The sequence below is a fragment of the Coturnix japonica genome, unplaced genomic scaffold (assembly GCF_054131305.1).
Source record: "Coturnix japonica strain WE unplaced genomic scaffold, WE-NBRP24 Scf040, whole genome shotgun sequence".
Lineage (NCBI taxonomy): Eukaryota > Metazoa > Chordata > Aves > Galliformes > Phasianidae > Coturnix > Coturnix japonica.
In genome coordinates this window covers 1317390-1344250 of record NW_028188943.1, presented here as the reverse complement: position 1 = coordinate 1344250, position 26861 = coordinate 1317390, and the positions used below count along the sequence as shown (strand labels likewise).

The 26861-nt window shown below is 46.0% G+C and overlaps 1 protein-coding gene and 1 pseudogene across 1 annotated transcript; both read right to left on the bottom strand.

Moving 5' to 3' along the window:
- Window positions 1-13847: 13847 nt before the first annotated feature.
- LOC146752922 (olfactory receptor 14J1-like) lies at window positions 13848-15110 on the bottom strand (annotated as a pseudogene).
- A 5533-nt stretch (window positions 15111-20643) lies between these two features.
- On the bottom strand, window positions 20644-22903 carry LOC146752921 (uncharacterized). The gene is made up of 8 exons (XM_085531125.1): window positions 22757-22903; window positions 22586-22642; window positions 22363-22419; window positions 22166-22225; window positions 22020-22084; window positions 21739-21814; window positions 21492-21538; window positions 20644-21338 (listed from the first exon to the last, which is right to left on the bottom strand). Exons 1-8 carry the CDS (start codon window positions 22826-22828, stop codon window positions 21137-21139), a joined length of 636 nt encoding a protein of 211 aa, XP_085387251.1. The 5' UTR covers window positions 22829-22903; the 3' UTR covers window positions 20644-21136.
- Window positions 22904-26861: the final 3958 nt, after the last annotated feature.

Below are 26861 nucleotides of genomic sequence, written 5' to 3'. Positions count from 1 at the left end.
TCTAAGCATTGAGGATTCTAAGCCAAGCATTGTGTTTTCTAATCTTTGAGGATTCTAAACATTAAGGCCTCTATGCATTGAGGTTTGTAAGCATTAGGGATGGTAAGCATTGAGGTTTTAGAGCAATAAAATTTCTAAGCAATGAGGATTCTGCGCATTGAGTATTCTAAGCAATGCATGGAGGATGCTAAGCATTGAGGTTCCTATGCTGTGAGGATTCTGAGCTTTGAGGATTCTAAGCTATGCAATGAGGATGCTAAGCAATGAGGATGCTAAGCATTGAGGATGCTAAGCATTGAGGATGCTAAGCATTGAGGATTCTAAGCATTAAGGACTCTGTGCATTGAGGTTTCTAAGCATTGAGGATTCTAAGCATTGAGGATTCTCAGCATTGAGGATGCTAAACATTAAGGATGCTAAGCATTGAGGATTCTAAGCTATGTAATGAGGATGATAAGCATTGAGGATGCTAAGCGTTGAGGATTCTATGCATTGAGGATTCTAAGCATTGAGGATTCTAAGCATTGAGGATTCTAAGCATTGATGAATCTAAGCACTGAGGTTTCTAAGCATTGAGGATTCTAAGAATTGAGGATTCTAAGCATTGAGGATTCCAAGCATTGAGGATTCTAAGCATTGAGGATTCTAAGCTAAGCATTGAGGATTCTAAGCATTGAGGATTCTAAGCATTGAATATTCTAAGCATTGAGGATTCTAAGCAAGGCATTGAGGATTCTAAGCTAGGCATTGAGGATTCTAAGCATTGAGGATTCTTAGCATTGAGGATTCTAAGCATTGAGGATTCTAAGCTAAGCATTGAGGATTCTAAGCATTGAGGATTCTAAGCATTGAATATTCTAAGCATTGAGGATTCTAAGCAAGGCATTGAGGATTCTAAGCTAGGCATTGAGGATTCTAAGCATTGAGGATTCTTAGCATTGAGGATTCTAAGCATTGAGGATTCTCAGCATTGAGGAGTCTAAGCATTGAGGATTCTAAGCATTGAGGATTCTAATCATTGAGGATTCCAAGCTAGGCATTGAGGATTCTAAGCATTGAGGATGCTAAGCATTGAGGATTCTAAGCATTGAGGTTTCTAAGCTAAGCATTGAGGATTCTAAGCATTGAGGATTCTAAGCATTGAGGATTCTAAGCATTGAGGATTCTAAGCATTGAGGATGCTAAGCATTGAGGATTCTAAGCATTGAGGATTCTAAGCATTGAGGATGCTTTAGCATTGAGGATTCTAAGCATTGAGGATTCTAAGCATTGAGGATGCTAAGCATTGAGGATGCTAAGCATTGAGAATGCTAAGGATTGAGGATACTAAGCGTTGACGATTCTAAGCATTGAGGATTCTAAGCTATGTAATGAGGATGCTAAGCATTGAGGATGCTAAGCATTGAGGATTCTAAGCATTGAGGTTTCTAAGCCAAGCATTGTGTTTTCTAATCTTTGAGGTTTCTAAACATTAAGGCCTTTATGCATTGAGGTTTGTAAGCATTAGGGATGCTAAGCAATGAGGTTTCAATGCAATAAAATTTCTAAGCAATGAGGATTCTGCGCATTGAGGATTCTAAGCAATGCATGGAGGATGCTAAGCATTGAGGTTCCTATGCTGTGAGGATTCTGAGCTTTGAGGATTCTAAGCTAAGCAATGAGGATGCTAAGCAATGAGGATGCTAAGCATTGAGGATGCTAAACATTGACGATTCTAAGCATTGAGGATTCTAAGCTATGTAATGAGGATGCTAAGCATTGAGGATGCTAAGCATTGAGGATTCTAAGTACTGAGGTTTCTAAGCTAAGCATTGAGGATGCGAAGCATTGAGGATTCTAACTATTGAGGATTCTAAGCAATGCATGGAGGATTCTAAGCATTGAGGGTTCTATGCATTGAGGATTCTTAGCCAAGCATTGAGTTTTCTAATCTGTGAGGTTTCTAAGCATTAAGGCCTCTATGCATCGAGGTTTGTAAGCATTTGGGATGCTAAGCAATGAGGTTTCAAACAATAAAATTTCTCAGCATTGTGGATTGTAAGCATTGAGGATTCTAAGCTAAGCATAGAGCATACTATGGATTGAGGATGCTAAGCACTGAGGTTTCTAAGCATTGGGGATTTTACGCTTTGAGGATGGTAAGCACTGAGCATTCTAAGCATTGAGGTTTCTAAGCAGTGAGGATTCTAAGATAAGCACTGAGGATGCTAAGTATTGAGGTTTCTAAGCATTAAGGACTCTGTGCATTGAGGTTTCTAAGCATTGAGGATCCTGAGCTTTGAGGATTCTAAGCATTGAGGATGCTAAGCATTGAGGATGCTAAGCATTGAGGATTCTAAGCATTTAAGATTTTAAGCATTGAGGTTTCTAAGCAATAAGGTTTCTCAGCATTGAGGATTCTAAGAAATGAGCATTCTACACATTGAAGATTTTACGCGTTGAGGTTTCTAAGCATTGAGGATTCTAAGGTATGCATTGAGGATGCTAAGAAATGAGGATGCTAAGCATTGTGGATTCTATGTATTGAGGATTCTAAGCATTAAGTACTCTAAGCATTGAGGTCTCTAAGCTTTAAGGTCTCTATGCATTGAGGTTTCTAAGCATTGAGGATCCTGAGCTTTGAGGATTCTAAGCTAAGCATTGAGGATGCTAAGCATTGAGGATTCTAAGCATTGAGGATTCTAAGCATTGAGGATTCTAAGCTATGCATTGAGGATGCTAAGCATTGAGGATGCTAAGCATTGAGGTTTCTAAGCTAAGCACTGAGGATGCGAAGCATTGAGGTTTCTAAGCTATGCATGGAGGATTCTAAGCATTGAGGATTCTAAGCATTGAGGATTCTCAGCATTGAGGATTCTAAGCATTGAGGATTCTAAGCATGGCATTGAGGATGCTAAGCATTGAGGGTTTTAAGCATTGAGGATGCTAAGCATTGAGGGTTTTATGCATTGAGGATTCTAAGCATTGAGGTTTCTAAGCTAAGCATTGAGGATTGTAAGCATTGAGGATTCTAAGCATGGAGGATTCTAAGCATGGAGGATGCTAAGCATTGAGGATTCTAAGCATTGAGGATTCTAATCTATGCATTGAGGATTCTAAGCATTGAGGATTCTAAGCTATGCATTGAGGATTCTAAGCATTGAGGATTCTAATCTATGCATTGAGGATTCTAAGCACTGAGGATTCTAAGCATTGAGAATTCTAAGCCAAGCATTGAGTTTTCTAATCTTTGAGTTTTCTAAACATTAAGGCCTCTATGCATTGAGGTTTGTAAGCATTAGGGATGTTAAGCATTGAGGTTTCAGAGCAATAAAATTTCTAAGAAATGAGGATTCTGCGCATTGAGGTTTCTAAGCAATGCATGGTGGATGCTAAGCATTGAGGTTCCTAAGCAGTGAGGATTCTAAGCTAAGCAATGAGGATGCTAAGCATTGAGGATGCTAAGCATTGACGATTTTAAGCATTGAGGATTCTATGTATTGAGGATTCTAAGCATTAAGGAGTCTCAGCATTGAGGTTTCTAAGCCTTAAGGTCTCTATGCATTGAGGTTTCTAAGCATTGAGGATTCTAAGCCAAGCATTGAGTTTTCAAATCTTTGAGGTTTCTAAGCATTAAGGCCTTTATGCATTGAGGTTTGTTAGTATTAGGGATGCTAAGCATTGAGGTTTCAATGCAATAAAATTTCTCAGCGTTGAGGGTTCTAAGCAATGAGGATTCTACGCATTGAGGTTTCTAAGCAATGCATGGAGGATGCTAAGCATTGAGGATTCTAAGCATTGAGGATTCTAAACATTGAGGATGTTAAGCATTGAGGATTCTAAGCATTGGGGATACTATGCATTGAGGATGCTAAGCACTGAGGATTCTAACCATTGAGGTTTGTAAGCAGTGAGGATTCAAAGCTAAGCACTGAGGATGCTAAGTATTGAGGTTTCTAAGCATTAAGGACTCGGTGCATTGAGGTTTCTAAGCATTGAGGATCCTGAGCTTTGAGGACTCTAAGATATGCATTGAGGATGCTAAGCATTGAGGATGCTAAGCATTGAGGATTCTATGCATTCAGGTTTCTAAGCAGGGAGGATTCTAAGCTAAGCACTGAGGATGCTAAGTATTGAGGTTTCTAAGCATTAAGGACTCTGTGCATTGAGGTTTCTAAGCATTGAGGATCCTGAGCTTTGAGGTCTCTAAGATATGCATTGAGGATGCTAAGCATTGAGGATGCTAAGCTTTGAGGATTCTAAGCTATGCATTGAGGATTCTAAACATTGAGGATGTTAAGCATTGAGGATTCTAAGCATTGAGGTTTCTAAGCTAAGCATTGGGGATTCTAAGCATTGAGGATTCTAAGCATTGAGTATTCAAACATTGAGGATTCTAAACATTGAGGATTCTAAGCATTGAGGATTCTAAGCTAAGCATAGGGCATACTAAGGATTGAGGATTCTAAGCATTGAGGATTCTATGCTATGCATTGAGGATTCTAAGCATTGAGGATTCTAACTATTGAGGATTCTAAGCATTGAGGATTCTATGTATTGAGGATTCTAAGCATTAAGGACTCTAAGCATTGAGGTTTCTAAGCCTTAAGGACTCTATGCATTGAGGTTTCTAAGAATTGAGGATTCTAAGCCAAGCATTGAGTTTTCTAATCTTTGAGCTATCTAAGCATTAAGGCCTTTATGCATTGAGGTTTGTAAGCATTAGGGATGCTAAGCAATGAGGTTTCAATGCAATAAAATTTCTCAGCGTTGAGGATTCTAAGCAATGAGGATTCTAAGCTAAGCCTAGTGCATACTAAGGATTGAGGATGCTAAGCATTGAGGTTTCTAAGCATTGGGGATTCTATGCATTGAGGATGCAAACACTGAGGATTCTAATCATTGAGGTTTATAAGGAGTGAAGATTCTAAGCTAAGCAATGAGGATGCTAAGTATTGAGGTTTCTAAGCATTAAGGACTCTGTGCATTGAGGTTTCTAAGCATTGAGGATCCTGAGCTTTGAGGATTCTAAGATATCCATTGAGGATGCTAAGCATTGAGGATGCTAAACTATGCATGGAGCATTCTAAGCATGGAGCATTCTAAGCATTGAAGATTCTAAGCCAAGCATTGAGTTTTCTAATCTTTGAGGTTTCTAAGCATTAAGGCCTCTATGCATTGAGGTTTGTAAGCATTGAGGATGCTAAGCAATGAGGTTTCAAACAATAAAATTTCTCAGCATTAAGGTTTGTAAGCATTGAGGATTCTAAGCATTGAGGATTCTAAGCTAAGCATAGAGCATACTAAGGATTGAGGATGCTAAGCATTGAGGTTTCTAAGCATTTGGGATTTTACGCGTTGAGGATGCTAAGCACTGAGGATTCTAAGCATTGAGGTTTCTAAGCAGTGAGGATTCTAAGCATTGAGGATTCTAAGCATTGAGGATTCTAAGCATTGAGGATGCTAAGCATTGAGGATTCTAAGCATTGGGGATTCTATGCGGTGAGGATTCTAAGCAGTGAGGGTTCTAAGCAATGAGGATTCTAAGCATTGAGGATTCTAAGCATTGAGGATTCTAAGCATTGAGGATGCTAAGCAATGAGGATGCTAAGCATTGAGGATTCTAAGCATTGAGGATGCTAAGCATTGAGGATGCTAAGCGTTGAGGATGCTAAGCATTGAGGATTCTAAGCATTGAGGATTCTAAGCATTGAGGATTCTAAGCCAAGCATTGAGTTTTCTAATCTTTGAGGTTTCTAAACATTAAGGCCTCTATGCATTGAGGTTTGTAAGCATTAGGGATGCTAAGCATTGAGGTTTCAGAGCAATAAAATTTCTAAGGAATGAGGATTCTACGCATTGAGGTTTCTAATCTATGCATTGAGGATTCTAAGCATTCAGGTTTCTAAGCTAAGCATTGAGGATTCTAAGCATTGAGGATTCTAAGCATTGAGGTTTCTAAGCAGTGAGGATTCTAAGCTAAGCACTGAGGATGCTAAGTATTGACGTTTCTAAGCATTCAGGGCTCTGTGCATTGAGGTTTCTAAGCATTGAGGTTTCTAAGCATTGCGGATTCTAAGCATTGAGGATTCTAAGCATTGAGGATTCTAAGCATTGAGGATTCTAAGCAGTGAGGATTCTAAGCAGTGAGGATTCTAAGCATTGAGGATTCTAAGCATTGAGGATGCTAAGCATTGAGGATGCTAAGCATTGAGGATTCTAAGCATTGAGGATGCTAAGAATTGAGGATTCTAAGCTTTGAGGATTCTAAGCGTTGAGGATGCTAAGCTTTGAGGATTCTAAGCACTGAGGATTCTAAGCATTGAGGATTCAAAGCATTGAGGTTTCTAAGCTAAGCACTGAGGATGCTAAGTATTGAGGTTTCTAAAAATTAAGGACTCTGTGCATTGAGGATTCTAAGCATTGAGGATTCTAAGCATTGAGCGTTCTAATCATTGAGGATTCTAAGCTAGGCATTGAGGATTCTAAGCATTGAGGATTCTAAGCATTGAGGTTTCTAAGCTAAGCATTTTGGATTCTAAGCACTGAGCATTCTAAGCATTGAGGATTCTAAGCACTGAGGATTCTAAGCATTGAGGATGCTAAGCATTGAGGATGCTAAGCTCAGCATTGAGGATTCTAAGCATTGAGGATTCTAAGCACTGAGGATTCTAAGCATTGAGGATGCGAAGCATTGAGGATTCTAAGCTCAGCATTGAGGATTCTAAGCATTGAGGATTCTAAGCATTCAGGTTTCTAAGCAGTGAGGATTCTAAGCTAAGCACTGAGGATGCTAAGTATTGACGTTTCTAAGCATTCAGGACTCTGTACATTGAGGTTTCTAAGCATTGAGGATTCTAAGCATTGAGGATTCTAAGCATTGAGGATTCTAAGCTAGGCATTGAGGATTCTAAGCATTGCGGATCCTAAGCATTGAGGATTCTAAGCATTGAGGATTCTAAGCAGTGAGGATTCTAAGCAATGAGGATTCTAAGCATTGAGGATTCTAAGCATTGAGGATGCTAAGCAATGAGGATGCTAAGCATTGAGGATTCTAAGCATTGAGGATGCTAAGCATTGAGGATGCTAAGAATTGAGGATTCTAAGCTTTGAGGATTCTAAGCGTTGAGGATGCTAAGCGTTGAGGATGCTAAGCATTTAGGATGCTAAGCATTGAGGATTCTAAGCATTGAGGATTCTAAGCATTGAGGATTCTAAGCCAAGCATTGAGTTTTCTAATCTTTGAGGTTTCTAAACATTAAGGCCTCTATGCAGTGAGGTTTGTAAGCATTAGGGATGCTAAGCATTGGGGTTTCAGAGCAATAAAATTTCTAAGGAATGAGGATTCTACGCATTGAGGTTTCTAATCTATGCATTGAGGATTCTAAGCATTCAGGTTTCTAAGCTATGCATTGAGGATTCTAAGCATTGAGGATTCTAAGCATTCAGGTTTCTAAGCAGTGAGGATTCTAAGCTAAGCACTGAGGATGCTAATTATTGATGTTTCTAAGCATTAAGGACTCTGTGCATTGAGGTTTCTAAGCATTGAGGATTCTAAGCATTGAGGATTCTAAGCATTGAGGATTCAAAGCATTGAGGATTCTAAGCATTGAGGATTCTAAGCATTGAGGTTTCTAAGCTAAGCACTGAGGATGCTAAGTATTGAGGTTTCTAAACATTAAGGACTCTGTGCATTGAGGATTCTAAGCATTGAGGATTCTAAGCATTGAGGATTCTAAGCATTGAGGATTCTAAGCTAGGCATTGAGGATTCTAAGCATTGAGGATTCTAAGCATTGAGGTTTCTAAGCTAAGCATTTTGGATTCTAAGCACTGAGCATTCTAAGCATTGAGGATTCTAAGCACTGAGGATTCTAAGCATTGAGGCTGCTAAGCATTGAGGATGCTAAGCATTGAGGATGCTAAGCATTGCGGATTCTAAGCTATGCATTTAGGATTCTAAACATTGAGGATGTTAAGCATATAGGATTCTAAGCATTGAGGTTTCTAAGCAGTGAGGATTCTAAGCTAAGTAATGAGGATGCTAAGTATTGAGGTTTCTAAGCATTAAGGACTCTGTGCATTGAGGTTCCTAAGCATTTGAGGATCCTGAGCTTTGAGGATTCTAAGCTAAGCATTGAGGATGCTAAGCATTGAGGATTCTAAGCATTGAGGATTCTAGGCATTGAGGATTCTAAGCTATGCATCGAGGATGCTAAGCATTGAGGATGCGAAGCATTGAGGATTCTAAGCTCAGCATTGAGGATTCTAAGCATTGAGGATTCTAAGCATTCAGGTTTCTAAGCAGTGAGGATTCTAAGCTAAGCACTGAGGATGCTAAGTATTGAGGTTTCTAAGCATTAAGGACTCTGTGCATTGAGGTTTCTAAGCATTGAGGATCCTGAGCTTTGAGGATTCTAAGCTAAGCATTGAGGATGCTAAGCATTGAGGATGCTAAGCATTGAGGATTCTAAGCATTGAGGATTCTAGGCATTGAGGATTCTAACTATTGAGGATTCTAATCATCAAATCTTCATGGCCGTGCTGAGGATGCCCTCTGAGCAGGGTCGGCGCAAAGCCTTCTCCACGTGCCTCCCTCACCTGGCTGTGGTCGCCCTACTTACCATCACTGGGTTTTATGCCTACCTGAAGCCACCCTCCTTCTCCTCTCCATCCATGGACCTGATGGTGGCAGTTCTGTACTCAGCTGTGCCACCAGCAGTAAACCCCCTCATCTACAGCATGAGGAACAGGGAGGTCAAGGATGCTGTGAGGAAAGTGATTACCAGATGTTTTTCAAATGCAGTGAATTGCCTGTCTTTTGGAATTTATGACTTGTAATGCAGCTTTTTACAGAGTTGCTCTCTCTCTCATTGTTTGTTTGTTTCATGCCACTTAGTATGTGTAATTTATTCTGCTTATTATTATGTTTTTAAATACTGTAATGTTTTTCACTAAAACTTCATTATTAAAACCAATTCTTATTCAGCGTTTACCTTTGTATTTTAGCCCAGATACACTGTGCATAATGAACCAGGCTCTCGGTGAACCTTAAAAGAATAAAGGACGTGCAGTTACTCTGTCTGTCCTCCTTCTTGTGAGACATTTCTGGAGCTGTTGGGGTCGGATGTTCTCAGAAACCCACAATCCAGCAGGAAGCACACAGCTGTTCATCAAACTGTGTGGTGACTTCAGCCTGCAACCGTTTCCAGCTGGTCCCTTGCCCAGTGTTCCCCATAACGCTGACAATGGAGTTTCAAAATATTCTTTTCTTATCTGATCTGACATCCTGCTTACCCAAGCCCCTCTGCAATAGTTGAGCCTTAGATTGTCCCCTTGTTCAAACTCAATCCCCCTTTTCTTAGACTTTGCAAATACTTTTGCTAGATTGCTACATTCTGGGAAAGGGAAGATTTCAAATAACTTCCGCTCTCCACTTTCTGTCTTAGCTTGTGCTTTTTCTATTCTTCACAGCTATTCCCACTGGTTTTACACTGCCGTAATGCACACCTCATTTCAACGTACATTAAAACAAGCAAGATGACTGCAGTAATACAAAGCAACAAAGAGCTGCTTCAGCCATGCAAACTGTGGTAGCCAAGCAGTAAGTTTTTCACACAATTTGGTAAATCCAAATAAAGTATCATCTATCGATACATGATGAAGTAGTTTAGTATGTTCCCATATTGCCTGTAGACCAGATTCTCTCTTTTGTTGTTTTAAGAGATGTAGTTAATCCAGTCCACATTGTTGTTAATTGTCACCCACCAGAACAGTGATTCAAACCCTGCAGCAATTGGATTTCTTGCCTTAAATTTATCACAGAAACCTCTGAGCATTCCCATCAAATCTATATCTATATACAGCATTATCAAATGAGAACCCTAAGCTCCTTTTGTTCCTTCTGGGGGTGTGTGACATCCCCTTTGTGAATGCCAGGGTGGATGGTAGAGCTCGTTGAGCAAGTACACAGGTACCTCCCCAGTAAGATGGGAGAGTGGACTGTAAGATCTTCCCACATGCCGCAACAGCACCAGAGATCTGCTCTACAGATTCCCAATCTCAAATAGTTTCCTGCTGAATCTTCCATGACATTCAAGGTCTCACTGCATAGGGAGAAATTCCCTGTATGCCTGGTAGCTCTTACACCCTGTCTTGAGAGGCAAACTGTATGGTTACCCGAGGCCATGGGGAATGCAGGAGGGGTTTTGGCATCCACCTCAGGCATTGGAGAGAGCAGTAAAGATAGCGATTTACAGGCTCTGTTTCCCTAAGTGGCTTTCTCCTGATACAGGGCAATCATGCACCACATCCCTTGGGGTTCCTGAGTCCACCCTAGTGGAAGGGGTACTACCTGAGCTACAGGTCATCCTGATGAATGATGAAGCATAGCAATCGCTATGGTTGGTATTCTGGATGGTATATTTAATCAGTTCTACCCAGGCATTCATATCCCCATGCTCTGTCTCAGCTTCAAACATTTGACTGAGATCCTTTATTTCTGCAACTATTACAACTGCAGGGTTTTTAGGAAGATTATCCACTCTCTGTTCCCTATCCTGGACATTCTGAGTATGGTCAGGGAATGAATCCCATACGGCTATGCTGAAATGTATTGGTCAGAGCTAGCATATAATGAAACCATCCTTTTCCTTGGGAGTTCAGAGAAATCCATTTGCTATTGTTGCCCAGCGTAAATTCCCTTTCCTATTTGTACTACAGAAACCTTGGGGCTGGTTCTAGGATTATTCTGCAAACAAACCTCACATTGCTGTGCTACCTATTCAGTGGTGGTGTATAACGTCCAAGCCATAATCTGATGGCTCAGCTATTTATAAAGAGCCTCTGTTCCCCTGTATGTTTTCCTGTGCTCAGCCATGAATATTGCGCATAATAGGGACTATTATTTTGTTTTGAACCCTTACCCACCCTCCTTCTCCTACCTGCCCTCCTAAGACCTCTATCAATTTTTGGTATCTTGTTTTTTAATCTCATTTTAAATTTTTACTGTCTGGAAACAAAGCCTGCATTTCCATGTCCTCCACTTCTGTATGCTCTCCGAACCACCTATCTCTTCCCCACCCCACCCCCATAAATTAATTTCAACAGATATGGAGGGAGAAAACTGAAAGACTGTAACTATCCATGCCAGACATACCCTCTCAAAATAATAACCAGACACCTAGCATGGGTGTTAGCAGATGCTGTAAAGACCATAGGCAAGCGCCACCAAAGCTGAGGTGGCTTGAAGTGAGCAGTAAGGAGCCATGGGTTCATGTCTGACAAAGGAGCAGATGGCAAATCCAGAGGAGCAGACGGCAGAGTGCCAAATGGTGGCAGATGAGCAGAAGGTGGATTGCCAAATGGTTTAAGACCCCATCACTTGTGCACGGAACCCACTCTATATTGTACTGGTCAGGACAACAGGGGGAGATGTCTGGGGGAGATGAGCTGTGCAAAAGGAGGTGAGCTTGAACATAGAGCTGCATCTCCCATGGGAATGGTTCCATGGCAGGCTGGGAGCAGGGTGCGGTGGGCGGCACATTGCTGAGTGGCTGCTGACAGAGTACTGCACTGAGATGGGGGCACCTGATGTCTCCTTTCTTGTCAGGAAGAACTAAAAACTCATTGGGGAATGCATTCTGTCCATCTGGCGTAATAGGAAAGTGCAGCATTGTCACATCCACAGGCAGCAGGACACCAGCATCCACAGTTTCTTTCTGACTGACAGCTGAGAATTTGACAGCCTCTATGACCTCATCACCCACCACCGGGAGACGCTGCTGTCATACAACAAACTTGAGATGAGGCTGATAGAGCCGGTGCCTCAGTCCAACCCTTGCAGCAACACAGTCTGGGTGCCATGGGATGGTACAAGAGGGACCATGCCAGTCCCCCTGATGATTTTGTAAGCGGTGTATAGGGATATGCTACCAATGGATATAAATCCTCCACAATTCTGTTGATAACCCTTGAATCTTGTAGTATCTGGTAGTTCCTGTACATTTTTCTAATCATGAGGATGGGTGAGTTGTATTTTTGACTCACTCCACCAACATCCAGAGTTTCTGAAAATGATCAGTTATTGGCTGGATTTCTTTCCTGTCTTTGAGTATGAGGAAGAACTGTTTAATCCAAACTGGCTGAGCTCCCTGCTTTATTCTGAATGCCATTGGTGCTGCAGCCTTAGCCCTTCCTTGAGTTTGCACAACAAACACCCCAGGGTGAACATGATCACTTACTTCATCTGAACTCCCAGTCCCTGCAGGGGTAGTGATCAGTGCAAAACTAAGCAGTTCTATTAACTGTTCTTCTTTTACTTCAGACTCCAGTTTTCCTTTAGACTTTATTTCAACTTCCATTTTTTTCTAGTAATTCTTGCCCTAGCAAAGGCTTTGGTGAATGTGGCATCTACAAACCTTTGTGTATTCCTACCTGTTTACCTAGAATAAATTGTAAAGTCTTAAGAAAGCAAGACTTTTCACTTTGGGGCAATAGTTTCTGCTGCTGTTAAAAAGCCATTTATGCATAGTAAGAAGCACCCATATCCACCAGGAAATAAACCACCTTATCCTGCTTCCCTAGCTACAATTTCACCAGTGGATCTGCTAGGGTAAACTTTGAAATCAGAGAAGGTTCCCTCTCACTTAGCTTGGTAGGATTTCTCCACCAGTGTCCCACTGCAGTTTGCACACTGCTTTCGTTCCAGTTGGGCAGAGAAATCTTGGGGTGAGCCGAAAGTGTTCCCCCTCTCAGCTGGTCCAGCAGCCGAACAGAGCAGGTCCCATCTGGGTCACCAAACTGACTTGTGGAATCAAACTCTGAAACCCAGAGTTAGGTTATAAAGCAGGGATGTGTTTATTCAGAGCAGGGTACAAAGGGGAATCACTCCTCCTGTCTTGCACACAAGCATGCAGAATCATTACATATTTCAAAACCAAGCTCATACATATTCAACAAATCTACAGGAACTCATCTACATATTCATAGGCAGTAGATGCATGTTTTTGCTACATGTTCTGCAGTTGCTCCATGCTCTGGACAGCTCCCGCTGTCACTCCACCCCTCATAATGAGCTCTGCAGTCACTCCTGCTACAGGTCCTGTACCTGTTCCAGGTATTGTGATAAGGAAATGAAACAAATTCCTCCAAAGGGAGGTGAACTGTGCCAGGAGGTTCAGCCCTGTGGTCACTCCAACCCCTCCAAAGAGCCCAATGGCTGCTCCAATTCAGTCACAGGTCCTGTGGTGATTGCAGCTTTGGCAATGAGCTCTGCACTTGTTCCAGTTCCTGCAATACCCCGACAGCCGCTTCAGCTCCTACAGTGAACCCTGTGGCTGTTAAAACCCCTGCAACAAGTCCTGGACTTGCAAACAGCTTTGCATACGTATTATTATCTGTGCATATATGTTTGCTAATTCATATGTTGTATATATGAGAAAATATTCTAAATATATTATGTATATATAAATACATTTGTCATAATTATTATCATTTTCTTTTTCTCTTTATCTCAACCCATAAACTTTAAACCACAGCACTGCCCTGAGTCCCCTACAGATCTCCTTGGGACTCTTCAATCTGACCTAGTCACGCAGTAAAGAGCACCAAAACATCTCGAAGCATTCTCAGGGAGCAGCTCCTGAAATATATTCCTTACACCAGCACTGGAAGAGGCCTCCAGTTCTCTGGTCCTTCTCTGAAGGGGCCCTGTTGTTATGGCAGTACCAGGAAGGAGACCAGCTCTGACACAGCTGTTCGTATTGCTGGCTACTGACTGCTGTGCCGGAGTGCTGCTGTACAAACAACTGGACTGTTTTGAGATACATAGGACCTTCAGGCCTGCACAAATGAGGGGACTTCAGAGCATTGTGGTAGTGTAAATAGAGCAGGATTTAAAAGAGCACTATGTTCTGCTGTCTGCGGCTGTACCTCCCTAAGACCCAAACAAGGTAGCAAGAGAGAAGGGCTAAGGAATAGTCAATTTTGAAAGCTTTTTAGGTATCTTTTAACCTATTCAGGAGATCTGTTTACATGAGCTCTTGGAGTGAGAAAAAAGAAAGTGGGTAGGAAAGAAGTGAAATAATTTGCAAATTTTTTTTCCTACAGATTACTGTACCATTCACAATCAAACAATGATGTATCAATAAAACATAAAGAACCATCACTGGGAACTATGTGAGGAAGATGTGCACATTATTGAAGCTGGAATAGTGCTTATTGCAACACCTTCCAGAGAGCCTGCTTGATCTCTCTGTTCCTCATGCTGTAGATAATAGGGTTCAGTGCTGAAGGCACTACTGAGTACAAAAGTGCCACCACCAGGTCCATGGATGGGGAGGAGATGGAGGGGGGCTTCAGGTAGGAAAAAATGCCAGTGCTAACAAATAAGGCGACCACAGCCAGGTGAGGGAGGCACGTGGAGAAGGCTTTGTGCCGTCCCTGCTCAGAGGGCATCCTCAGCACAGCAAGGAAGATCTGCACATAGGACACCACTATGAAAACAAAGCATCCAAAGACTAAACTGGCACTAAAAATGAGAAACACAACTTCCCTGAGACTTGATTCTGAGCAGGAGAGCTTGAGGATCTGGGGGATTTCACAGAAAAACTGATTCACAACATTCCCATGGCAGAGAGGCAGTGAAAACGTACTGGCAGTGTGCAGCAGGGAATAGAGAACCCCAGTGACCCAGGCAGCTGCTGCCATGGTGGCACAAGCTCTGCTGTCCATCAAGGTCCCGTAGTGCAGGGGCTTGCAGATGGCAACGTAGCGGTCATAGGACATGATGGTGAGAATGGAACACTCTGCTGAGAGGAAGAGGAGAAAGATAAAGAGCTGTGCAGCACATCCTGTGTAGGAGATGGCCCTGGTGTCCCAGAGGGTGTTGGCCATGGCTTTGGGGAGAGTGGTGGAGATGCAGCCCAGGTCGAGGAGGGCCAGGTTGAGGAGGAAGAAGTACATGGGGGTGTGCAGGCGGCGGTCGCAGGCTACGGCTGTGCTGATGAGGCCATTGCCCAGGAGGGCAGCCAGGTAGATGCCCAGGAAGAGCCAGAAGTGCAGGAGCTGCAGCTGCCGCGTGTCTGCCAACGGCAGCAGGAGGAACTCGCTGATGGAGCTGCTGTTGGACATCTGCTGTTCCTGGACATGGGGAATCATCCCGGAAGGAAAAAAAAAAAAAAAAGTTAGATGAGATTTCTCTTGGCACAAACCTGTACTGTTCCTTGGTGACCTTCCTTCTGCTGTTTAATCCAATCCTTTTTCATTTTCCGATGGAAATTTTGTTTCAGATCCACAGCCTAAGATTGTTGTCATGAGTTTTAATGTGGATGGAAGAGAAGAGGAGAAGAGGCCTCTGCTGGTCAGATCTTGAGAAGGCGAGCCTGAACCACCCAGGTGGGTACACTGTAAAGTGACAGGACTGCTCGGTTTTACTTGTAGAATGTGACGTCTTTCTTAGCATCCCTTTACATCATCTCCCTGGGCAGATGCTCTTTCTGGTAACAGAGAGATGCTAAGACAAATACTTGCGTCCTGCAGGGCAGTTCACAGCTTGGAAGGACCTCTGTCTTATAGAGAGAGCCAAGTGTCCTAATGATGGAGTCTCATTAAAAGAAATGCAGCTCATTTCCCAGCTGCACAGAATGTGTTCTCCACAGCCCTGAGCAGCTGCTCTCAGCCCGTGTGCTGGAGAAGGAAATGAGCTCACGCCTGGAGAGATGAAGCTCTGCTCTGCTGGAGCTCTGGCTGCAGAGGAGGCGGTTCAAACCTGATGCTCATTGTGTCCATCGAGCCAGAAAAGGCTGATGGAGCATGAGGATGCTGTTCACAAACCCACTCATCTCCAAAGCTACAGCACAGCAGTCTCAGTGCTGTGTTAATATATACAGCTTGTCTCTCATTTCTCCGGTCATCCCTACCCTAACGGTAGGAAAATGAACAAAAGGCAGGAATTCCCATGTTTGGTCCTCTTTTTTTTTTTTAAGTCCCTTCTGCAATGCCCCGAGCACGCAGTGCAGCTGTGAGCCTCCAGCCTCATGCAACACCCCGAGCAGCAAAAGGCCCCAGTGCTGCTGGAGGTCTCCTTCCCCCCCCCATGTCTCCCTACAGATACCTGTTCAGCTCCTCGGGCAGGCTGAGTGCTGAGCCTGGCTGGCGGCTGAGTCCCTGCCCCAGCACAGTGCCCTGGGATGCAGGGATTTTGGCTCTGCAGGACACCTTTACACTTCCATAGGGAAGGGATTCAACTGAATCCATTCAGGCATCTTATCCTGAGGTTGTAGTCCTGGCTCCTGGAGGGGACTCAGCTCCCTCCCATGCCTCTCACACACCCAGCTGGACCAGCACTGACCACACATCGGGCCACAAGCATCTGGCCCCCTGCATCCCTCCTCTTGCACAGCCTTCTTTCTCCTCCATCGTCATTCATTCCCATCTCTGACTGTTGCAGTCACACTCCAGATATCAGCTCTCACTGAGTACATTTCCCTCTTGGATCCCAATGCTACCCCCATGCTGGCTGTACCTCCCTCTCCCTGGCAGAGCTGCCATCTGTGTCACACGGGTTGTGCTGCACTTGGTGACATCTCAGTGCCTGCTGTAAGATAAAGTACCCTTAAATAGGACATCACCTTTTTTGGGCAGTGATCCTTGAAACCATCATCTGCAACACTGAGACCTCCCTAAGGAGCAGTTCAGGCCTTGAAGACTTGAGGGAAATGGCTTGTTAGGTCTTTCTGCACTGTAATGAGCCCCACAGCGTATGTGGTGTACATGAACTTTGGGGACTGAGAGAAGACTGCTGTAAGCAAACGATGTAGGTACAGACAAAATGCTGTCCAGAAATGTTCGAGAAAGTTGGAGCTGTAATTGGTCCCTGTGGGGCCATTACCAACAAAGTCTCCCCACAGCTGTGTTTGAGCAGATAATTGGAGGCTGTCATTACAGGCAGGCCTTCATCTTTTTGCTTAGCACCACTACTATGGCAAAGTGGGCTACAAACTTCAGTTCCAGATGATGAGCACAACACCAAGAGATGGTAGCCTGACAATCACACCTGGTTTGACTCAGATGGTATTGGCTATTCTCTCTTCTCAGTTGGCAAAGCACAAAGAGAAGTTTGTTACTGTCAGACTTTCGTTCTTTCTACTGCCACTATTGATGGAGGGTAGTTAGGGACACCAGACTCTCCTGAAATAAATTCTCATTTTGCAGTTTTTCATATTCAGTTAGTTGGCCATGAAAACCATGGAGCCCACTGGCTATGTGCTACACCACGTCAACTTCTAGGAAGCCGGTGAAACATTAGGACAAGTGAGGCTCTTCTTGAGATACTCCTTTAAAGAATTAAGAATAATTTGTATTGTTGTCCAGGCTGAGTGGCTTCTAGTAGACTCCCACAGTGACATCCACTTTATTTCCTTGACCCTTAATCAGTATGAAAGTAGGAATCAGGTAAATAGGGCTCTTCCTTGAAGATGAAGTATCCTTGGCTTTGGGGAATGTCAGAAGAAAAGGATCAGTGGGACATGTAGACATTGCTATAGTTACAATACAGCTGGGTCTATAGTTAAGACAATACAGCTGGGTATACATAAGGGAAGGGTAGCCAAAGAAACTGGTTTTGACCAGACAAAGTGAAGGAGCTGGGTCAAAGACGAGAGGTCAACCTCTCATCAATAGTCCTTGAAGGTCATTAAGAACCAGGGAATGGTTTGGGATGGCATGATCTCCTTGGGAGGCTCCTTGATGATCAAAGAATCGTGGATCGGCTTGTGTTGGAAGGGTCCTGGAAGGTTTGGGTGTTCCTTAATGATGATAGAAGTACAGAAGGGTTTGTGGGGGGTTTTAGGTTTGGGGTTTGGGTTTGGAGTAGGGTTGGTTTTAGCTTTGGGGACTGGGTTTGGGCTAGGGGTGGTTTTAGCTTTGAGGTTTGAGTTTGGTTTATGGTTGGTTTTAGGTTTGTGGTTTGTGTTAGGGTAGGGTTGGTTATAGCTTTGGGGTTTGGGTTTGAGTCTCAGTTGGGTCTGGGTTTGGGGTAGGGTTGGTTTTAGCTTTGGGGTTTGGGTTTGTGTCTATGCTGGGTTTGGTTTTGGGGTAGGGTTGGTTTTAGATTTGGGGTTTGGGGTAGGGTTGGTTTTAGGATTTGGGTTTGGGTTTGGGGTAGGGTTGGTTTTAGGTTTGGTGTTTGGGTTTGAGGTAGGGTTGGTTTTAGCTTTGGGGTTTGGTTTTGTGTCTATGTTGGGTTTGGGGCACAGTTGGTTTTAGGTTTGGGGTTTGAGTTTGTGTCTATGTTGGGTTTGGGTTTGTGTCTATGTTGGTTTATGGTTAGGCTTCGGCGCTGGATTAGGGTTAGGGTTGGGTTTGGGTTTGGCTTCGGCATTGGATTAGGGTTCGGGTTTGATGTAGCAGTTGGGATGGCGTTTGGGTCAGGGTTAGGGTTGTGAATCATGCACAACTTAAGGCTCAGGGCCGCTCGGTGCGGTTGGGGTCGGGGGGAGAAGAATTAAGGCTCACCCTGCGCCCCTCCCGCTCACCCCCCCTCCTCCCGGTCAATGCCGTATTCAGCTCCTCGGGGGGGGGGGTGTCTCCATCTCCTCTTTGCTCCCCCTTCCTTTACCCGTAGCGGCTCAATTGCGACCGTCGGCCGTCCCCCCCCCTTGGGACGCCTCCAGATGATGCCGCATGTTCAACGCCATGTGGGAAACGCTGGGGGGGGACCCGAAAGCCGGTTGGTGTGGGAAGGGGCTCGACCCCCCGCCGCCATCACCCCCTTCGTGTTGGATGAAGGGGACGGAGATGGGGGGTGGGTGGCGGCCGCCTCGTTGCCCCCCGCGGTCTGGCCCTAATTTGGGGGAGGGAGGGGAGAGTGGACGTGCGGTGTCAGCGCTGGGGGGCTCTGGTCCCTTTGGGTCGCCTATTGAGGGGGGAGGCTTGAGGGCAGCACACGGGTGGTTCGGGAAGGTATCTATGGGTCTGGGTCGGTTCTAGGGGGTGGGAAAGGAGGGTGTTTCTCATGAGGTTTTCTCTGTAAATGAGAACGATGCAGATTGGAGTGTTGAGTTTTGTGTTCCGTAAGGATTCGGATGCGCGGTTCCGGTCCGGTTCTGCTGACCCGACTTCGTTTCGTTGTCGTAAAGAGAGCGGAGAGCTCTCTGCTGCCACCGCGTGGCCAAAGCGTGGAACTGCACCCTGGTGTCACCCCAAACTGACCCCCCATCGCCACCCCAGCGATGTCGCCCCCGAAGGGATACCCCAACATAACTCCAACATAACCCCAACATGACCCCCCAGCGTCGCCTCCCAGCAACAAAAACATCCCTCCCTCCCTGATAGCAACCCCAGTGATACCCCAACATCACTCCTAACATCGCTCCCCAACATTACTCCAACGTTGTACCAACAGCATCACACCAGTGTCACCCCAATGTCACCCCAACACCATCACCCCAGCGTCACCCCAACACAGCCCCAATGTCACCATGTCACCCCAACACAGCCCCAATACCACCCCAATGTCACCCCAATGTCACCCCAACAGCATCACTCCTGACATCACCCCAGTGTCCTCCCAATGACCAACCCCCAGCTCACCACAGCCTCCCTTTGGGGGTTATAGGGAGCAATAAGACCCTCACTACCCCATAGCAGATCAATCCATGCCCCCACTTGGTGTTATCTGATGGCTGTTTGCTGGCGGGCTGTTGCTCCATTCAACCACCACTGTCTGGACCCATCCTCCAGTCAGTTCCTCACCCAGCACAGAGTGCACCAATGCATGCCAATGACCCCAGAAGTGCCCCCAAATGACCCCAAATGACCCGAAATCCCCCCAAGTGACCCTAAAATGATCCCATAAGTGCCCCCAAATGGGCTGCAGCTTCCCCAGGAGAAACCCATGGCGGTTGGTGTGGAAGTTTTGCTGAAGTCAGTGCAGACCAACAGACACCAACAGCCTCAGCTGTCACCTCCCCCAGCACTCATGGATGGATCCCATCCGGCCCCATGGACTCGTGGTGCTCCAGGTGGAACAGCAGGACTCTGTTTCCTCTTGAATCGTGGGGGTTTGCTCTGCTCCCCATCCCAGACAGCCAAGTCAGAGAGCAGAGAACCCATCAAGAGCCTTTTTGTCCCCCATTTTCCCTTCACATCCCTTACCCACTGCAGCCTTCGCTTCCCTGAAGCTGCACTCCCCATACACTGCTGGAAGGAGCCTTAAAGCCACAACGACCAGCCCTGGGGCTCAGGGTTTGGTGACAGGGATGCATCATTGGGCATTGGAGTGCATCTAAAAGGGCTTCAATCTTTGGTTCTTGGGTTCAGGCCTTTGATAGGGGTTCACCCTTTGATTCCTTGGGGTTATACACTTTTCTGACCCATTTGGCATCACGGTTCTGCTTTTAGTTGCCCTTTCTCTCCCGTTTTCCATCTCTATGCCCCTCCAGGGCTCCATAGCAGAGACACTTTGCTGCAGCCTTCATATATAAACTTCATGTATGAACTTCATATAAAAGCAGAAGAGAAGCATGCAGACCAAGCAGCATCTGAGTGCAGAATGGATGCTGCCCATCCCATCTCTCTTCCTATCTACGTCTGCTCTCACTCTGTGCTTTTCAAGGGGGGAATCTTTCCCCATCTCCAATGCAAAGGGTCCCAAACTCCAAAGTGAGGGGAATAATAGATATGGATTTTATTGAGGGCTTTCTTAACAACTAACAACAACCAATTGGGGGTAACATTGGCTAATGGGTTAATATGGGCTAATTACAATTAGAGGCCGTTCTTATAGGCCATGGCTGCTCTGATGAGCCATAGAATGAAAGACGACCAAGAGTAAAGACAGAAGAAAGGGAAGGAGGGACAGAGAGGCAGCAAAGTGAGGCGGTTCAGCGCTGGTAGATCCATTCACGTTCTGCTGTTGGGTGCGGATCTTCAGTCTGATGGGCCATCAGACGTTTGTTGTTTGACAGCGACTCCCGATGACAGTCCAGACTGATTTCCAACAAATCCAACGTGGTGGCACTCAGCCACCTGCCAGCACTGCCCCACTGCTGTGCCTGGGGGCAGGAGCACAGGAGAGGCCCCTTCCATGGGGACAGAGCCCTGTCCCGTGCCCCAGCACGCAGCCCCGAGCTGGGAGGGGTTACTGAGCTGGGTGGTCAGATGGGCAGCAGCCCATCACAGACCACACGCAGGGTCCTGCTTGCAAAGTACGCCACGGAAGCGTACATTGGCTGGGGCAGCACCCGCAGCAGGAGCCGATAGAGCAGCTCCTGGTCATAGTGCTGGGCGTAAAATAGGGCAGAGCCCAGCACAGCAATGAGCAGCAGCTGGAGGCAGACGAAGATGAGGCAGATGGTCCTGTGGAGTGCAAGAGGGTCGGGAATGAGGCGTCTGTGCCCCATGGCAGCACAGCCCCATACGGTGCCAAAGGGGCTGCAGAGGGGTCCAGGCCATCAGCACATTGATGGGAACCCGGCTGCTGTTGGCAAAGAGCAATGAGGGGATACTCACTGCATCCAGAAGGAGAACCCACGTCTCCTCGCCCGCTCCTTCTTCTCCTGTAGGTGAAGATGGGGCAGAGATGGAGGTCAGGGTCTGCTGCACAGCAGGGGGATCATGCAGGACTCGGGAGCCCAGCAGCACAACAGTGCTGTAAGGAGCCCTGTCCTCAAGGAGACCCCATTGCATGGGGAGACCAGTGTTGGATGGGGAGACCCCTGTTGGATGGGATGAGGGTGCTGTGTGTTCTGCTCCTTACCAGCTGTACTTCTACCAGCTCCGGCAGCACAGCCCCAGGCTCACGCTCCACCTCCATCTCCATCTGATGCTGCTGCCTGTGTTGAACAAGGCTTGGTTGGAGTCTATCACCACAGGGGGCTCCCTAACACTGTGTGCCCACCCCCCAGGGCTGGGATGGGGCTGCTCTGACACACCGTGCAGGAACCAGAGCCCCATCCCCAGCAGCACTGCAGTCCCATTGCTGCCCCAGGTGTGTCAGAGACCCCCGTGTGCAGGCGTGGGGTGCAGGATCCCACTCACCAGGCACCCTCCAGCTCCAGCTCCTCTCGCTCCTCTCGTAGGCGCTGTTTCTCTCTGCGCAGCACCTGGAAGACAAAAGCATGAGCTCCAGGTCCACAACATGGGGGTGGGCAGACCCCACCCTTCCCCTCAGTCCACCACCCTACCTCGATCTCCTCTGTCATGGTCTTCAGCTGCTCTTCCAGCTGGGCAATGAGCTGCTTCTCCTGCAAGACAACGCGTGTGCCATGAGGGGTGGCTGCGTTGGGTCCCATGGACCTGAGGGTTTGGTACCAAGGTCCTCCTGCACAGCCAGAGGTGTGAGGATGCTGAGCTGTGAGGACGAGCCCTCACTGCCCCCTACCTGCTCCAGCTCCTCTTTACGGGCAGCCGTTCTTTCAGCCCTTATTTGCTGGGCATTCTGTGGGAAAGGAGAAGAGCAGCGGCTGTCAGGGCACCGGTGCTCCCATGGGGCTCCGTCCCCTCCTGCCTCCTCCATCGGGGCAAGCAGGACCTGCAGGGCTGGAGCTGCAGACCCACACGAGGGGACTTCTCCCACCCCACACCACACAGCAGCATCTCCTCACCTTCAACAAAGACTCCCTGGCTGTGGCCGTGCGGTTCTCCATGATCCGCTCATGAGCCTGTGGGAGGGGAAAGGAGCAGCGTTGTCCCCCGGCCCTCTGCTGCCATGCCATGGGCAGGGTGCCCTCCAGCCGGCAGCTTGGCCCTTCTGTTCCCATCCATTCAGTGCTCACCTGCTCCAGCTCCTGCAGCAGCTCCACGCGCTGCAGCGCTGTTAATGTTCCACTGGCAAACTGGGCCTGCATTGCTGCACCACTCGCACAGCTCCTTGCAGGACCTGCACCGCCTGCAGAATGGGGCCGGCAGCTTCGGTGCTGACCCACTGCCTCTACCCCACCCCGGCAGGGCTTCTATGAGGTCAGCGTGTCATTGTGATGTCACTTGAAGGTCACAGAAACAGAGCATGGTTTGTGCTGGAAGATTCCCTGAAGGTCATTAAGAACCAGAGAATGGTTTGTGTTTGGGATGGAGGCTCCTTGAGGATCAAAGAACCGGCTTGTGTTGGAAGGGTGCTGGAAGGTCAGAGGACTGTAGGATGGTGTGGACTGAGGTGTTCCTTAATGAAAATAGAAGTATAGAAGGGTTTGTGGGGGAGGATCCTTGACAATCTTAGCACTGCAAGGAGGGTTTGTGTTGGAAGAGTCCGTGGAGATCTGAAGAAATACAGAACAGGTTGGTTTGGAAGGGTCCTGGAGGATCAAAGAAGCATGGAGTGGTTCTTTGTGTTCTTTAGGGTTGGTTCTAGGTTTGAGGTTTGGGTTTGTGTCTATGTTGGGTTTGGGTTCTTGAGGGTTGTTTTTAGGTTTGGGGTTTGGGTTTGTGTCTATGTTGGGTTTGGGTTCTTTAGGTTGTTTTTAGGTTTGGGGTTTGGGTTTGTGTCTCTGTTGGGTTTGGGTCATTTAGGTTTACTTTTAGGTTTTAGGTTTGTGTTTGTGTCTCTGTTGGTTTGGGTTCTTGAGGGTAGGTTTTAGGTTTGGGGTTTGGGTTTGTGTCTCTGTTGGGTTTGGGTCATTTAGGTTTACTTTTACGTTTGGGGTCTGTGTTTGTGTCTCTGTTGGTTTGTGTTGGTGAGGGTTCGTTTTAGGTTTGGGGTTTGAGTTTGTGTCTATGTTGGGTTTGGGTTCTTTAAGGTTGGTTTTAGGTTTGGGGTTTGGTTTTGTGTCTATGTTGGCTTTGGGTTCTTTAGGTTTGTTTTAGGTTTGGGGTTTGGGTTCTGGAGGTTTGGTTTTAGGTTTGGGGTTTGGATTTGTGTCTATGTTGGGTTTGTTTTAGGCTTAGGTGTTCGATTAGGGTTAGGGTTTTGTCTAGTGTTTGGGATAGCGTTTGGGTCAGGATTAGGGTTGTGAATCATGAGAGCAGCTGTTTTACGTTTTGCGGATAGCCTCTTGCACAACTTGGGCAGATACAGCCTGAAGGACAAAGGGCTGGCGTTAATATCAGCTCAGGAACAGAATTGGGAGTTGGCCACAGAGTTTGCTGTCAAGGGAAGATTAGAAAGTAGAAATGTGCTGGTGTTGAAGATAAGATGGCAGAACAGATGCCTCAGGTGGATGTAACATCAGCGGGAACTGCCCTAGGCAGCCCCCTTTAAAGGGTTGGGAATTTACAGCAAGAATGGCTATTAGCATTCATCCCACCACCATCAGAAATGTTAATTAATGCTTGGAATTTCTGCCCATGTTCTTGGAATGAATGACCACAGATAGGCTATGCCTATCAATGGAATGAATGACCATAGAGAGGCTATGCCTATCAATGGTATGAATGACCACAGATAGGCTATGCCTATCAATGGAATGAATGACCACAGAGAGGCTATGCCTATCAATGGTATGAATGACCACCGTATGGCCAGAAAAAGAAGTTGGAAGGAAGAAAAGAACTCCAAGTAACTGTTTCTGCCATTCACCTCTCGTAACTCAGTGCTGAGGTTGCTGACACAATACAAATGAATGCTGGTGACAGATTAGGGCATTCCTAGAGAAGAATCACACTGCTTTATGTTTGGTATTTCTGTTTGCCTCACTTGTTTTCAGCACAACTTGATATCTCTGTTTAAAATAAAACTGTATCCCAGCGTACCAGATTCTGTGCTCATCTGATAGAATCCATCAGGAGCACCAGAAAACAGACCCTTACTGGATATATTTAGGTGACTAAACAAGAGGGACACACACTGGCATCCCAAAAGGAAGGTCTTCCACACCAAAGAAAATACAAAACCTTTCCGGTATCTTCCTTCAGAAAGTCAAGAAGTTACAAACTGGGTCGTTTCAGACCATGCAGGCTTCAGCATCTGGGAAGCCTCTGTTATTAGAGGAGGAAAGGGCTCATGCACCTGAATAAGAGCCATGACTTTCAGGACAGCAGCCACTCCCGTTCTTCTCCATCCAAAGCTGTCATTTAGCTTTCACTGCGTCTATTTCATGCAGCCATTCATTAGTTCTGCACTGCAAAGAATGTAGATCAAGGGAACCAATCTAATGTCCTTAATTTCCTGATGAGAAATCTCTCTCGGTCTCTTGCAATAGCACTGATCACCTGGAGCAGAGGAAATTAAAGCGCACAGGAAAAAGTTCCTCGGGTGGCAAAAGTTGAATCACAGCAGCCCCCTTTAAAGGGTTGGGAATTTACAGCAAGAATGGCTAATAGCATTCATCACACCACCATCAGAAATGTTAATTAATGCTTGGAATTTCTGCCCATGTTCTTGGAATGAATGACCACAGATAGGCTATGCCTATCAATGGAATGAATGACCATAGAGAGGCTATGCCTATCAATGGTATGAATGACCACAGATAGGCTATGCCTATCAATGGAATGAATGACCACAGAGAGGCTATGCCTATCAATGGTATGAATGACCACGGATAGGCTATGCCTATCAATGGTATGAATGACCACGGATAGGCTATGCCTATCAATGGAATGAATGACCACGGATAGGCTATGCCTATCAATGGAATGAATGACCACAGATAGGCTATTCCTATCAATGATATGAATGACCACGGATAGGCTATGCCTATCAATGGAATGAATGACCATGGATAGGCTATGCCTATCAATGGAATGAATGACCACAGATAGGCTATTCCTATCAATGATATGAATGACCACGGATAGGCTATGCCTATCAATGGAATGAATGACCACGGATAGGCTATGCCTATCAGTGGGTAGTCACTGTTTGTCTGGGTGTGTGGGTTGATGCAGCGATCCCCATGCACCCAGCCCCGCAATAAAGGGAACAGAACCCATTGGCGTGTCACATTCCTGTGTTGGTTTTCTCAGCTTTACCATGGCCATGGCTTTAGGGTCATTTATGGGTCATTTGGGGTCATTTGGGGTCTTTTGAGGTCATTTGGGGGGATTTGGGGTCACAGATCAGCTTCCAAAGCCCCTTATTTTAAAGGAGATTCCATGATCCAAAGAGAGGAGTTGCTGAGCTTCTTTTACCTCAACTGGCTAGCTGTATAGGAAGAAACAATAATTAACATGTGTTACGTATACACACACCTATATATGTATATATACATGAAATCACTGACTGCACTCCCCCAGCATCAAATTCCCTTGTGGTACACACTGGACGTCCCTGTGTTTCTCCAGCACCCACCGAGTGCACACAGCTCCCTGGGGAAAAGCAGTTCCACGGATAGGTTTGCCCTTTCCAGAGGCTGGAAGGACCCAAACTGCTTTTCCCAACATGTTCTTTACATGCACTACAGGGACCTCATCTCCCTCTGCAGTATGCAGGGGTTTGGATTGGCTAGGACCATCACGATTGACAGATCCTCTAGTATTCACCAACCAAGTGGCTTCTGCCCAATGCTTCTCCCAGTGCTTCAATGTTCCACCACCCATTGCTTTCAACATAGCTTTCAACAACCCATGGTATCATTCAATCTTACCAGAGGCTGGTGCATGGTAGGGGATACGATAAACCCACTCAATGCCATGATCTTTGGCCCAAGTATTTATAAGGGAATATTTAAAAGGAGACCCATTATGATATTCAATTCTTTCTGGGGTGCCATGTCGACACAGGACTTGTTTCTCAAGACCCAGTATGGTGTTTTGGGCGGTAGCATGGGGTACTGCGTATGTTTCAAGCCACCCAGTGGTTGTCTCCACCATGGCAAGCGCATAACACCATTGTGAGATTGTGGCAAGGTGATATAATCAACTTGCCACGCCTCCCCATATTTGTCCTTCTGCCATCACCCTTCCCCCCAGAGAGGTTTCATCCTCTTGCTTAAACATGGCACACAT

Coding starts and splice junctions, on each gene's coding strand:
- LOC146752921 (XM_085531125.1), bottom strand. CDS start 22,828: ATGCAGGCCCAGTTTGCCAGTGGAACATTAACAGCGCTGCAGCGCGTG. Junction 22,226..22,362: donor GTAAAGAGGAGCTGGAGCAG/GTAGGGGGCAGT, acceptor GTTGTCTTGCAG/GAGAAGCAGCTCATTGCCCA. Junction 22,085..22,165: donor CCATGACAGAGGAGATCGAG/GTAGGGTGGTGG, acceptor TTTGTCTTCCAG/GTGCTGCGCAGAGAGAAACA.